The 12,566-nt window shown below is 43.3% G+C and overlaps 1 protein-coding gene across 2 annotated transcripts in view; it reads left to right on the top strand.

Moving 5' to 3' along the window:
• The window catches only part of LOC147886370 (Homeodomain-like superfamily protein), a 41,732-nt gene that overhangs the window by 19,483 nt on the left and 9,683 nt on the right, over positions 1-12,566 (top strand). Inside the window, exons 8-9 of one of the 2 annotated variants that reach the window (XR_015543330.1) lie at positions 336-540; positions 789-881. Coding sequence is in view for 1 of the 2 variants with exons in the window: in XM_087395691.1 (XP_087251817.1) it covers positions 336-540; positions 737-881 (350 nt within the window). In the remaining variant the exon portion in view is untranslated. Of the gene's footprint in view, positions 1-335; positions 541-736; positions 882-12,566 lie in introns of both variants that reach the window. The other variant, XM_087395691.1, reaches the window with a different exon arrangement.

Here is a 12,566-nt window from a genome sequence, read left to right as displayed (position 1 = left end):
GCCAAATAGTTTGGAAGTATTTTATTTTCATTAATTTAATTTGTGAATTTGTTTGTTTCTTTTAAAGGGAGGCAACCACTTTAAACCCAAATTAACAAAGTACTACTTTTCAAAAAGAACTTCAGAGGGGGTGAATAAAAATCATTTTCAATAGCTTAACTTGAACATCATAACATATATGATCTTTGTCTAATAAAAAAGCTGCATTTGTTAATTGCTGTTGGAAGTAATTTTTATAGTCGTTTTTAAGGTTAAAAAGTTCAGATTAGGGTACCACAAGGCTATTGGGATCATTTAATACACGGCATGATGCGATTTATAGGGTTATATTTCAGGATGGCCTTCGCTCCTCAAGTTCAAATTATTGATGGGCGCATTGTTATAAATCAAGAGAGTCTTTCTATTTCCGCACATCCAGTGAATGATATGCGACAATACAAAAGGGTAGAAGAAACACATTCCAAGCTTAACTACCACAGCTACGTGAAGAGAACACCAAAGCAAGTGTGGAAGTATGAAGAGACGGAACTCTTCTATAAGGTATATATCCCTTTATTGTGGTCTTTTGAGACCCCTCATGTGGCCTTCATATTGAAGATGTATAGTCTAGAAATTGATTTATTCTAATGCATAGCTCTTGTAATACTTTTAGGCGCACCATCTCCCAGAAAGTCTTGTGATTTTTGACTCAATCGCATTGTTTCTATTGATGCTAAAGAAAAGTTTCAACTTTCAGGCACTGCAAGAGTTTGGGACAAACTTTTCATTAATGCAACATCTCTTTCCAGGGAGGACGCGAAGACAGATTTTCTTGAAATTCAAGAAAGAAGAACGAGCTTGTCCATTGCGTGTGGCTGAGGCAATGACAAAAAAGTCTAGTGGTTGGTGTTCTTATGAGTCATTATCTTTTATTGTTCAATCCTTTCGTCATTGGGCCTATAGTTTGAATATTGACAACTCTTATCATCGGTTTAAAAGGAGCATATTATTCATCATATTGAAATTGTACTAAATTCAAAAGTATAACACAAACGGGTAGATATACTAATTGAAAATTGGGAGTTTGCTTAGGAACAAGTTGAAAGCAATATAAAAGCCATGCATGGACTTCATGAGTCTTTTTCCAACTGGGAATATTTATGTAGTGACAGACTAGGGCTGAAGAGGGTGTTTTTTCATTTAAAATTGTCAGTGTGGTTGGCATTGTTGTTTTAAATAATGCGGCGAGCATAAAACATTGATGGCTATTGTGTTTTTGTAGAGCAATGTGTTCTCGTGTAAAAAAGACAATGTTTAAGCCATAAAACAAAAGTTTGGAATCATATTTTAGCAATATATTTCAACCAAAAGTATTTTATTGATGCCTTGGCATTTGTCCCAGTTTCAATAGGACCATGAAATTGCAAGCATTAGAGTTATGAGGAAGTAAGGTGTTAAATCAAAACAAGAGAAAGCTATTCCTTTCTTTTAAATCTGACTAGTAACGTTAGGATAAAGTAAGGATGCTATGTAGTGCTTGCTTTTGTTGGCCTTGCATAGCTGGCATTGAAAGTGTAGGATGAACATTAGCGTAGTGCTTATACTTCTATTACATGTGAAATGAAGACAAAGGGGGCAAGTGAAAAGTCAGCAAAAACGTTAGATTATGATTAGTTTGGTGTGAACACACCCTGGAGGCACTTTTCTCTTCAGCTAGTAGGGTTTTCATCCTAGGATTAGTATAGGGCTAGCTTCCTTTGTATTCTCATTGGTCATTCTTTGTAACACAACTCTTACATTCTCGATACATCTCCACATTTTAGTGTTCTCTTATTTCCATTCTCAACATTTGGAACCTGAGCTCTACTCCTCTACTAGCTCAAGCTAGGTCTGCCTCAAGGGAAGGTCCTCCACCAATTAAAAAAAAAAAATCGTTGTCAAGTGAAGACGTGAGCCGGTCCGTGGGAGCTGTGCTGATGTTTGATGAAGGGTGGGAGTGGCTTTTGATTGTTGATATGATTGTTTGTCTTGGTTCAGGCAAATTTATATACTATTCATAGTCACAAGAGACGTTTCATTGTTTCGACAAATTTTGTTTCGCCTTTTCGGACGAAAGAGATAGGTTTCGAATTGATACTTAATATATACCCTTATAGAGAGAAAAGATGTGTTATATTTAAGTTAGAGTGAACAAAGAGGAATACAAGTCAAGACACTAAAAAGGAAATTCAAAACACGAACACATTGGATTCTAAAAAAAACGGGGGCAAAAAATGTGTTTTTTGATTTGGGCAAAACAAAGGTTTCATTGAGAGTGTTTCATCCTATTTCAAAATGTTTCGTCTGTTTCGTGTTTCGAGGTTTCGAACAAGTTGAAGTGGGTTTTCATGTGATTATGATACTAGCTATCAAAGGATTCATGAATAATACAATCTTTTGCCAAAATAATGCAGGCTGCAACCTTACACATATCACTTCACGATTGACCCTACTTAATATGATGCTTCGTTTACACAATAGCTAATTTACTTGCGATATCCAAGTGTTGACAATTGCTAATCATGTGGATGAATATGCCACCGTGTTTGTATGCACGTGCTCATTTGCAACCGATGGATAGGCATCTATTGGTGAATTGGAAAAACAATTGCTTCATCGGTACTCTTGTGAGTAGCGAAGCAACACTTTAACCCCACTAACCAATGATGATTGCCTTACTCCTATCTTCCTAACCTAAGGCATCTACCCTAGGGGTAATACTACCATTCATGTAACAAGAGATATCCCTTGTAATCTTTGGCTGAAAGATAAAAAAAGAAAGAAACCTTTATTAACGTCCGTAGAAGATCAAAAAGATCTGTGGGACCAATGAGTAGCTTGTATATCAAATCTCCAAAATGAGAGTTTATGAATTATCTCCATGGGAGTTTATAAAGCATTTCCATTATTATTATTATAGAATCATACTATATTCTAATGCTACCATAATATAGCTTTCACTACATTAGTTTAAGGAAAAGAGTCTTTAGGTTTAGATCGGAATTCTTTGATAAGTGCTTTCCCTTCTCTGCAGCCGCCCTCTGGTGTCCTTTACTTTTGTGAGTTCCAAGGCTCTTTGTTTAAGTTGATAAGGAGTGAGCTCATTGAAATCCAAATCTGAGTGCCTTTTAATTTGTGTGTTTTTACAAACAACTTGAGTACGTAAGCCCTTTTGATTGACGCCACTTATGTGATCAAAATCCCATTCAACATTGGATATTTTCTTTATGAGTTTTCCTTTTTATAACCTCCTTCATTGTACCATCCGTCTAGTAGCTCCCCAACCTGCACGATCGTAGTGATGTTTGTTGGAATGTGCATGTCACCTCCCCATTTGTAACCCCCCATATAAGGAGAGCATGGGGGTTGAACCTAGAAATGATGTGGCTGCCACATGGGCAGGACTTTGGCTGCCATGTGGGCAGCAAGCTCATAGCGAAATGTGAGTGCATGGGGTTGCCATGTGGGCAGCACAAAGGAGAACATAGCTGGTAGTTTGGAGCCTCCATGGTGGACAGCAAAGTTACTGAGGTGCCACGTGGCTGGCAATGATTGGATGGAGCAGGATTGCGTAGGGAATCAAGCATGGGAAAAAGGAGATGGCATTGGCACCAATATGTGTTCGAGAATTAGGTGTTCTTCATAGCATCCAATACCACATTGGAGCTATGAGTACCTAAGTGGAGTGGGTGTCTAAGGTTCTAGTCATGTGCTAGGCTTGTGACACATTTGGGTGCTATGTGGCAACATATTGTAATCACCTCCTTGCATGTGAGACACTTGGAGGCAGAGTGCTTAGTGAAGGACAAGTGGACTCCTTCATTTACCTATTTAAGGTCTTGTACATGAGTGTGTGAGACATCTTTGTGACTTGTATCTTCTTTGTGATCAATTAATACTTGGTGTTGCTTTGTGACATTTTGCCTCCCTCTCTCATTCCACATTTCTCCTTAGCTCTCTTCCTAAATGTTTAACATGGTATTAGAGCTTGGGTAGCTCATTCTCTTGAGAGTGACCGAGTTGAGAGATGAGAAATCGTCGAGTGATCTTTAGACTCCATCTCTCTTGAGTGTTTCTTGAGAGATATCATGGATCAATCTTCTTAGTGATAAAGAGGTTTCATGAGAGAGAGAGTGTTTTTTCCTTTTGTAAGCTAGATCTTGTATTATGCTACTTAGACTGAGAGATAAGGACTTGAGAGAGTGGTTTTAAGGATCTTGTTTTCCATAGAAGAGAGATCTCTGAGTAAGGGAGAGAGAGAGGGAGAGAGAAGCATTAAGTAAATGAGATAAAGCTCTATGTGTGAAGATCAGCCAGCTGCTTGAATAGCCCTTGCATAAGACTAATTGGGTGGAAAAAGAAGTTTGCAGTATTCTATAGAGCTTTTTCAGAAAAGAGCTGCGCATAGGAGAAATTATACAAAGACGAGTTTTGTAGCAATGTATCAAACAGCCACGGCCATAACAATTGCAGGCACAACTACATGAACGAAGATATCTACCAAGATCGACTTGTGAACAACAGCCAAGAGAAGCTCCAAAATAGCTCATGAAGAGCAACAACGCAGCTAGTAGGTCCGCCTTTGGACGAGCTTGCACCCGCGGAAGATTTCTTATTTCTTCTAGCTGTTGGCGCATGGAGGCTTGCCCATTGGCCCTTGGCTAGAGCAGATGTAGATAGATGGAAGATGCATGGGTTGTGAGGATGGAGTCTTGGAGACGATTCTGCATTGTTTATGGGGCTGCTCTGTCGCACAATGGATATGGTTGGTGTCTTGCAAGATTGTGGCTGGTACACAAAGGATGAGCAAGGACTTGACGTGGGGGATGGCGGCCTGGCTCACGGAGGGAGGCCATGCCTTTGCGATCGACTCTGTCATGCAGGCCTATAGGATTCATGGACAGCAGGTCTCCCGGATTGAGATGCCATGACGAAGCTCCGCCCTCCCACTCACGCCCTCCACCTGTCGTGGATGACGGTGTCTGGGAGGCTGTTTCCAACATCAATGCCTGGAATGTCTGGGTGGCTCGTTGCAGCCGGGTGATGGAAGGCCAAACGATTTCTCTGGCAACCACCCAAGTGGCCATTTGACAGGACATCATTTTCATCTTGTGCACCATTTTGAGCGTGGTACTCTATGCTCGAGAGCGATTGTTGAGAGAGAGAGCACGTCCGTCGGATATGGCCGGCAGGAGTTTTCTACACCCTTTCCGTGAGGGGTTTTTGGGTATATAGACCACCACCGTGGTTGCTAGCTCCTGTGCTGAGCAAAGGAAGTTGTGAGAGATTGTCAAAAGAAGCTTAGAGAGCACGAACAAGCTCAACGACCTGCAACAACCATAGCAAGAAGGAGCAGCCACACGGAAGCAATGGATTGAAGTTCAAACATCTCTGTGTAGAACAGCTGCAGACGAAATTCCAAAGCAAGGTCACTAAGGTTGTTTATAAATTCCCCTCGTGCTCTTTATCTAAGTTTCTAATGGTCAACTGAACTAGGAAGGTGACTGGGCTGTTTCCTCAATTTTCGCCACATTTCTTTTTTAGCATTTCTCGGTGGAAGAATTTCTTGCTTGTCCTAAAGGATAACAAACATCACTCTCCTAAGTTATTTCAATTACAATCATCATCTTGGCGATCAAGTGGGGGCAATATTCATATTCATGGCTCTGAGGGCGAACATTTTGACAAAAAGGATCGGTTTGATGGGACTAAGTATCACACTTGGTCCGTCAAGATGAAGATGGTCTTAATCGAGAGAGACGTGGGGGATAGTATCAGGAGCTGACAAGAAGCCATCTGCCCGTCGACCTGAAGACTTGGCAACCTAGGTGATCATGGGCATGAAGGGACTCACCTTTTTTGTCTCTGGATTAGCAGATTCTCAAATAGATCAAGTGGCTTTGGCAAGTTCTTCACATGAAGCTTGGGAACATCTCCGGCGTGTATTTGGTCAAGTAAGTGTGGCCTCTTGATTGTTTCTTTGAAAGAGCCTATATCGCCTTGAAATGAATGAAGGTGTGAAAGTGGCTGAACATATTGGCAATCTTGCTGGTGTTGGGGTGTCTATAGGTGATGAAGAAGCTGTGTTTGTGCTTTGTTGCTAGCATGCCTGATTCTTATGAGGCACGTGTCTCCGCTCTTGCAAATCAATCTACCTTAACCCTTAGTGATGCTGCTGCTGCTCTCATCTTGGAGGAGACACGAATTGCTTCAAGAAAGGAGAAATGCAAGGAAAAAGAGAAAGATGTAATATCTTCAAAGGGAAGAAAGTAAACGGCCGGGTGAACAAGCTCTCTTTGTGAAAAAAGCCACGTATTTGCTACTCAAGCAGCCTAGGCCTATCATTAAAGAGTGTCATAAGAAGAAGCGACATGAGAAGGTTAATCATAAGGATGCCTCCTCCAACCATGAAGCCAACCTCTCTACTGAAAACATATTGTAAACTATGTGATTTTACATTTCTTTGTGAGCAAACAAGTTCTTAGTGAGTACTTAGTAGTTGTGATCATAGCATCCGATACCACATTGGGTACCTAAGTGGAGTGGGTGTATAAGGTTCTAGTCTTGTCCTAGGCTTGTGACACATTTGGGTGCTATGTGGCAGCAAATTGTAATAACCTCCTTGCATGTGAGACACTTGGAGGTAGAGTGCTTAGTGAAGGACAAGTGGACTCTTCCATTTGCCTATTTAAGGTCTTGTACATGAGTGTGTGAGACATCTTGTGACTTGTATCTTCTTTCTGATCAATCAATACTTTGTGTTGCTTTGTGACATTTTGCCTCCCTCTCTCATTCCACATTTCTCCTTAGCTCTCTTCCTAAATGTTTAACAGTTCATACCTGTTGTAGAGTTTGTACGGATCTGTGGCGTGGGATGCAAGGCTGGAACGGCTCTAATCAGAGGCGAGATTGGCAGGCCTGAAAGGCGCCTATATGTTGGGCAGGACTTGGGCCTCCAAGTGCCTGCAACTTGGGGCAGAGAATGGCTTGGGCCACTGGCTGTTTGCCACATGGCCAGGCGCTGACTTGGAGGACTGGTTGGGCTGGTCAAAGCCAGCCAAGCAGGTCGGTTGGACGAACCAGTAGGGGATGTCTAGTTGGCTGATTTGAGGCCTGCTGGTCGGCCTATTTTGGGGCCTTCAGGGCCTATAAAAGGGGAGCCACTTGGGCTCATATCTCACATCTAAGGCAGCACTTCACTAACAGACTGAAGCAGCAGATCAGCACCAATTTGGCCTACATCCAGGAGGTCTAGAGGAGGCTGAAGAGCTGCAGACATTGCTCAGGCAGGGGCTGCACACCTAGGCTGAAATTCAGTGCCACGGAGGTAGTAGGACAACACCTTTTGGTAAGGACAAAGGTCCAGGATCTGGTGGGACTCTGGACGACTCTGGATCATCTGTGATTGTAGGGGACAGTCAAGGTTGCCCAATCAGAGGCATTGGGAGCGTTCCATTCACAACTACTACGGGCGAAGAGAAGGTATAAACAAGTGTCTTGTACGTACCTGATCTATGTAAAAAATATGCATTTGTTTAGCCAATTGGCTAAGAACAGGATGAGAGTCATCTTCAACGACAACGAAGTCGTTATCAAATCTAAAACAACGGATAAAGTGATTGCTCGATGGCTATGATGGTACAAGGGGCTAAGGTGGAAAGACAGACATGAAAGAAAGTCAAGACTTTCAAAACAGACCGAGGGGGCGAATTCACATCAGATGAGTTTCATGCTTATTATAAGAAAAACAGCATCAAATGGTGCAGTTGACGACATCATATACATCCCAGCTAAACTTGGGTGGCAAAGCAGTAGAATTGATAATTGTGGAGATGGGTCTAAGCATGCTGAGAGGTAAAAAATGTTCCCGAGTGGAATCATGACCTACGTGCCATGCCTCCTCAATGCCTTGCTCCTGGACTTCCAAGGTGAAGGTCACGAAACTGGTGGCATCCTCGATGGCAGGGGTAGAGGTACGTGGGATCCCCCGAACTCTAATGTTAAGTGCCTTGCTAGCTCTCTACTATTACTTAAGAATGGTGGCCTTTGCAGGTTTCCGTTTCGCAGCGTCCACCCATCTAGTAGTCGCCTCAATATTAGACTGCATGGTGGCCATCCTCTTCTCTAATGTTGGTCCACTGCTTGGGGTTGTCACCAACTGATGGTGTGCATTGGTAAGGTTTATAGAGCTTTTGGCTAAGGCTATAAATGTACCCGTGCTGCTCGGCCCCTCGCACATGGAGAGGGTGAACCTCCATGAGGATCTACTCCAAGACATCCATGGGGGTGAGAACTATTGTAGCTAGTATGTGTAGAGTAAGGGAGCAGAGGGTTGGGTGTGGGAGGATGGGAGCCCTGTAATGGCTATGGAGGTCATTCAAGGGGGCTAGGTTAGGATTGTAGGAGATAGGACCAGTGGTTGGAAATGGCAGACGGCTGGAAGGGAGGGGGAGACATCCGGGGGAGGGGGTTTGAGATGAGCCCGACAATGGGCAAGAAGGGGACTAGCTGAGGGAGAGAAGTGGGCAGATAGAGTGCTGTGGGATAAAAGGGGGCATTGTGGTAGCAGGGATCGGACTGGAGGGGCACACGAAGGCTGATGTTGAGGCTGACGTTGTAGCTGATGCTGAGGTACAGGTTTCTGCACAGCAGTACTATCAGTTTGTAGTCCGCGATGCGTTCATTGACTATTAATGTTGTCAATTGTGTCCTACTGCCTTTTTTGTTGTTTGATCTGCTGATTTTTTGTTCGTTCCATCTCCTTTGTCTCTCGCACCATGTTTTGCCGTGTCTCTCTACCTCTTGTTCTCGTACTCTTCCGGGTTGTTGCTATTCTTTTTAGATTAGCGGGGGGGGGGGAGAAGAGTATAGTGCACTTCATGCCCTGCATTTTTGCAAAAGTAAGCAGTGGTAGGTAGGGGTAGGGAAGAAGGAAAGCACGGCCTGGGGTGTGAGGTAACATGTAGGATTGAATGGAGCAGGATAGCTTGCATGAGGGGAGTAGGCTGGAGAGAGAGGGCACTGTGTGCAGTTGGGTGAGGCAAGCAAGAGAACAGGTTGGAGGCACAAATGACAAGGGGTGACATTGGCACTTGTCCGAACAAGAGCCATAGCTAGGAGACTATAGCGAACCAGATATATCGACCGTTGCCATCGCTCTTATCACAGGCTTTTTGCCGCCACAGTCCCATACATAGTTGGCTCCCTCTTAGGCTTGACCCTTTGGCAACTTCTGCCCATGGGATCAAAAGATGCCTGCTTAGAGGCTCCACCCTTTAGCTCATTGTCTCAGGTTTATAGACCCTTCATTCTTCCAAATACTTTTAATAAACTTTCTGCTCAACTTTTGTACCCTCTCTGCTCCATTTAGCTTCCTTGACCTCTCCCTCAACTTCTGTAACCTCTCTTGCTGAGTTCACTCTCTCCCGTAGTCTCTTTGCTAAGTGCTCTCCCCACCCACCTACCCTTGCTAGAGTCTCGCCCACGTGCTGTGTGGCCTCCCTCCCACTCGCCTTTGTACACCTCATAGTTACCAGCCGAAACGGAAACGGAAGAAACGTAAACGGAAGAAACGAAGTTTCCGGCCCCTGTCGAAACGGAAACGGAAGAAAAGGCAATATGATACAATTTATGTATAAAAATTTATTTTTTATACATAATATAATTATCAATAGAGTGCAAATCATACATAATACAAATTACAATTATCTATACTTGAAGGCTGAAGCTTCAGGCTTCAGTCTTCAAGCATCAATGCATCATTCATGATTCATGCCTCTATGATTCTAAATTCTTGAATGATGCTTCAATAATCTGAAATCAACATGTATCATGAGTCATGACTAACAAGTTTGGCATTACAAGAATCTGAAATTTAGAAGTTTGAAGTACTTAAAAGTTTAAACTTAGCACACAAGTTGAAACTTGAAACTTGAAACTTGAAAGTATTCAATGTCCAGACTCCATAGATGATCATGATTCATGGTCCACAAATTTCATGATCATGATTCATGACTCATGACTCATGAGTCATGCAAGACTCAAAATAAAAGCACTCATGGATGATATACAAAAAAGCAGCAGGACTACTGATCATCTGCATCATCCATGGACTCCTCGTCATCGTCATCCTCTGCGTCCTCAGATAAGTTCGAGGCATCTGTGTCACTGTCTGAAGAAGAATCATCAACATCAGGATCAGGACCATCGGGTGCAACTGAAGTACTAGCACCATCTCCAGATGGTTGAGTGTATGATCGTGTGTGGTGTGCTGGTGCTGACAGCTCCTCATACAACATGGTATATATGTCCAGCTCCTCCCGTGGGATATCTGGTATGACCTCCATCTTCTCCACATCCACCTTGTCTACATTCACTTGGCGAGGTTCGGGGCAGCCGGCGGTGAACTCAAGGAGACGGAGGTTGCAATGACAAAACACCAACCGCTCCAATTGAGCCGTGCTCAATCTGTTCCTCTTCTTTGTGTGAAAGAGGGCCCAAGTGCTCCAGTTCCTCTCACAAGGACCGGAACTGCAGTCCTGCGAGAGAACACGTATAGCAAGGCGTTTCTGCCATAAGCCAATTAAGCCGAGATAAGTATCAGGAACTTGATAACTTTAAACATATTTGTAGTAGATAAAACTTCAAATTACTTAACGACTAAGCTGCAACTAGTGGCGTTGGAACTTGTCTCTTAGACTCTTACCAAAGTAGGAGTACAGTTGCCATATTTCTCCCACCAGGAGACAGGTTGCAACTGTGTCTCTCGAAGCCTAGCTGTAGGTCGACCAAAGGAGAGGCTGTGATTGCGGAACAATAGAAGTTCATCCTCCAGTCTTCGTTGCATCTCCAAGTCACCACCCGTCCAATTTTGTAGATACTGTTGCATCCCCTCCTCCAACTCGTCATTCTCATATTGCTCTTGACTGCGCCAGAGCGGATGCAATACATGTGCCACCGCATGGATTGGGCGGTGGAACCAATTCCACCACTTATTCCATATAGCACGGATGGACTCAACCCTAAATCATGCCACAAGAAATTAGAATGCATTATGCATGCAAAATTCATAGACTATAGATAATAGTACATACATAATATATATCTGAAAATTCCAGGCTTCATGATAACAAATTGCCATTTAGTAACTGCAATAATTATACATATTACAAAAGTAAAAAGTCTTACTTATCAGGCGATAGGGAAGTGTTTCTGTTGAGGGCCTCTCCAATCTTGTCCATAAACTCGTACAAGAGCCCTAATGTGCTTCCCTCCATGTCTGTGATGCGAAGCACCGTGTAGATAGGATTAATCGATTTGATTAATGCCTCCGCCTGATTCCACCAAGACTCATCCATGATCATGCGAAAAAATTTGATAGACTTTGCTTGGCCTCTATCATCCCAATCTCCCCACTCCCGAGACACAACCGTGCGCAACAAGCCCTGGCGCACTCGCACAAGCCTCTCCACCACTATGAACATGCAAGCAAACCTTGTGGTTGGAGGTTTCAATAGCTCAAGGTCACTGTAAGCCCGATAGATGCTGAGGACTTTGGGTCTCTTCGTGACAAACTTCACGATACTGCGGGCTGTGGAGAAGATGGCATCAATCCAAGGTATCTTCCCTAGGTCCTCGATCAAAAGATCAAGGCAATGTGAGGCACAGGGTGTCCACACAATCTTAGGGAACTCATCTTCTAACATGGCACCCATTGACACACAATTGCTGCCATTATCTGTCACCACCTGCACCACATACTCAACACCTATCTCCATAATGGCTGCTGCAGGTGAACAAGCTATGCTCTCAAAGTTCAAGTCAAAAGGAAAGGGACATGCAGACATCAGTAAATCAGCCTTCCAGTGGGTCAAGACAGCCTTCACAAAAGGCTAAGAATGATGCAAGTAAGCCCAAGAAAAAGGGTTTTTGTCATTACTGCAAAAAGCCAGGTCATCACATTGCAGAATGCAGGAAAAGGCTTGCAAAAGAGAAGAAAAACAGCTTCGGTATGGCTGTTTCAGATTCAGCTCCTCATGCATCTGACAGTGGGGATGCTGCAGCCAACTTTGTTGGACAGGATTATGCCTTTTTATCTTGCATTTCAGATTCTAGGTTGGATGCTCGGGATAGTACAGCCACTTGTAATGATGATACATATGCCTTTTTGACTTGCAGTTATGATCCTTCATGGATGCATCAGCTTTCAGTGTCAATGAAACACTGAATACTTGGTATTTTGACAGCGGTGCCTCCAAGCATATCACTTCTAGGAAGTGTCTCTTCACTTCCTTGCATCCATCTCCCGTTGGTAAGAAAGTCACTTGTGCCAACAACTCGTCATATTCAGTACGTGGTACAGGAGAAGTTGAGCTTACCGCCATTGATGGCTCAGTTTTCAGACTTTCAGATGTCCTGTATGTGCCTGGTATCACCAAGAATCTCCTTTCAGTGTCCACTCTTAACAAGGCTGGATTTCAGGTCATCTTTGAGGATGACAAACGTGCTGTCCGAGACAGAGAAAATGATTATGCCTTGAGATTATCTGG

The sequence above is a fragment of the Dipteris shenzhenensis genome, chromosome 24 (assembly GCF_047967505.1).
Source record: "Dipteris shenzhenensis isolate YYH24624 ecotype China chromosome 24, Dip_SZ_1.0, whole genome shotgun sequence".
NCBI classification, from domain to species: Eukaryota; Viridiplantae; Streptophyta; class Polypodiopsida; order Gleicheniales; family Dipteridaceae; genus Dipteris; species Dipteris shenzhenensis.
Note: the sequence above shows the minus strand (reverse complement) of the source record. Positions and strands in the feature narration are given on the sequence as shown.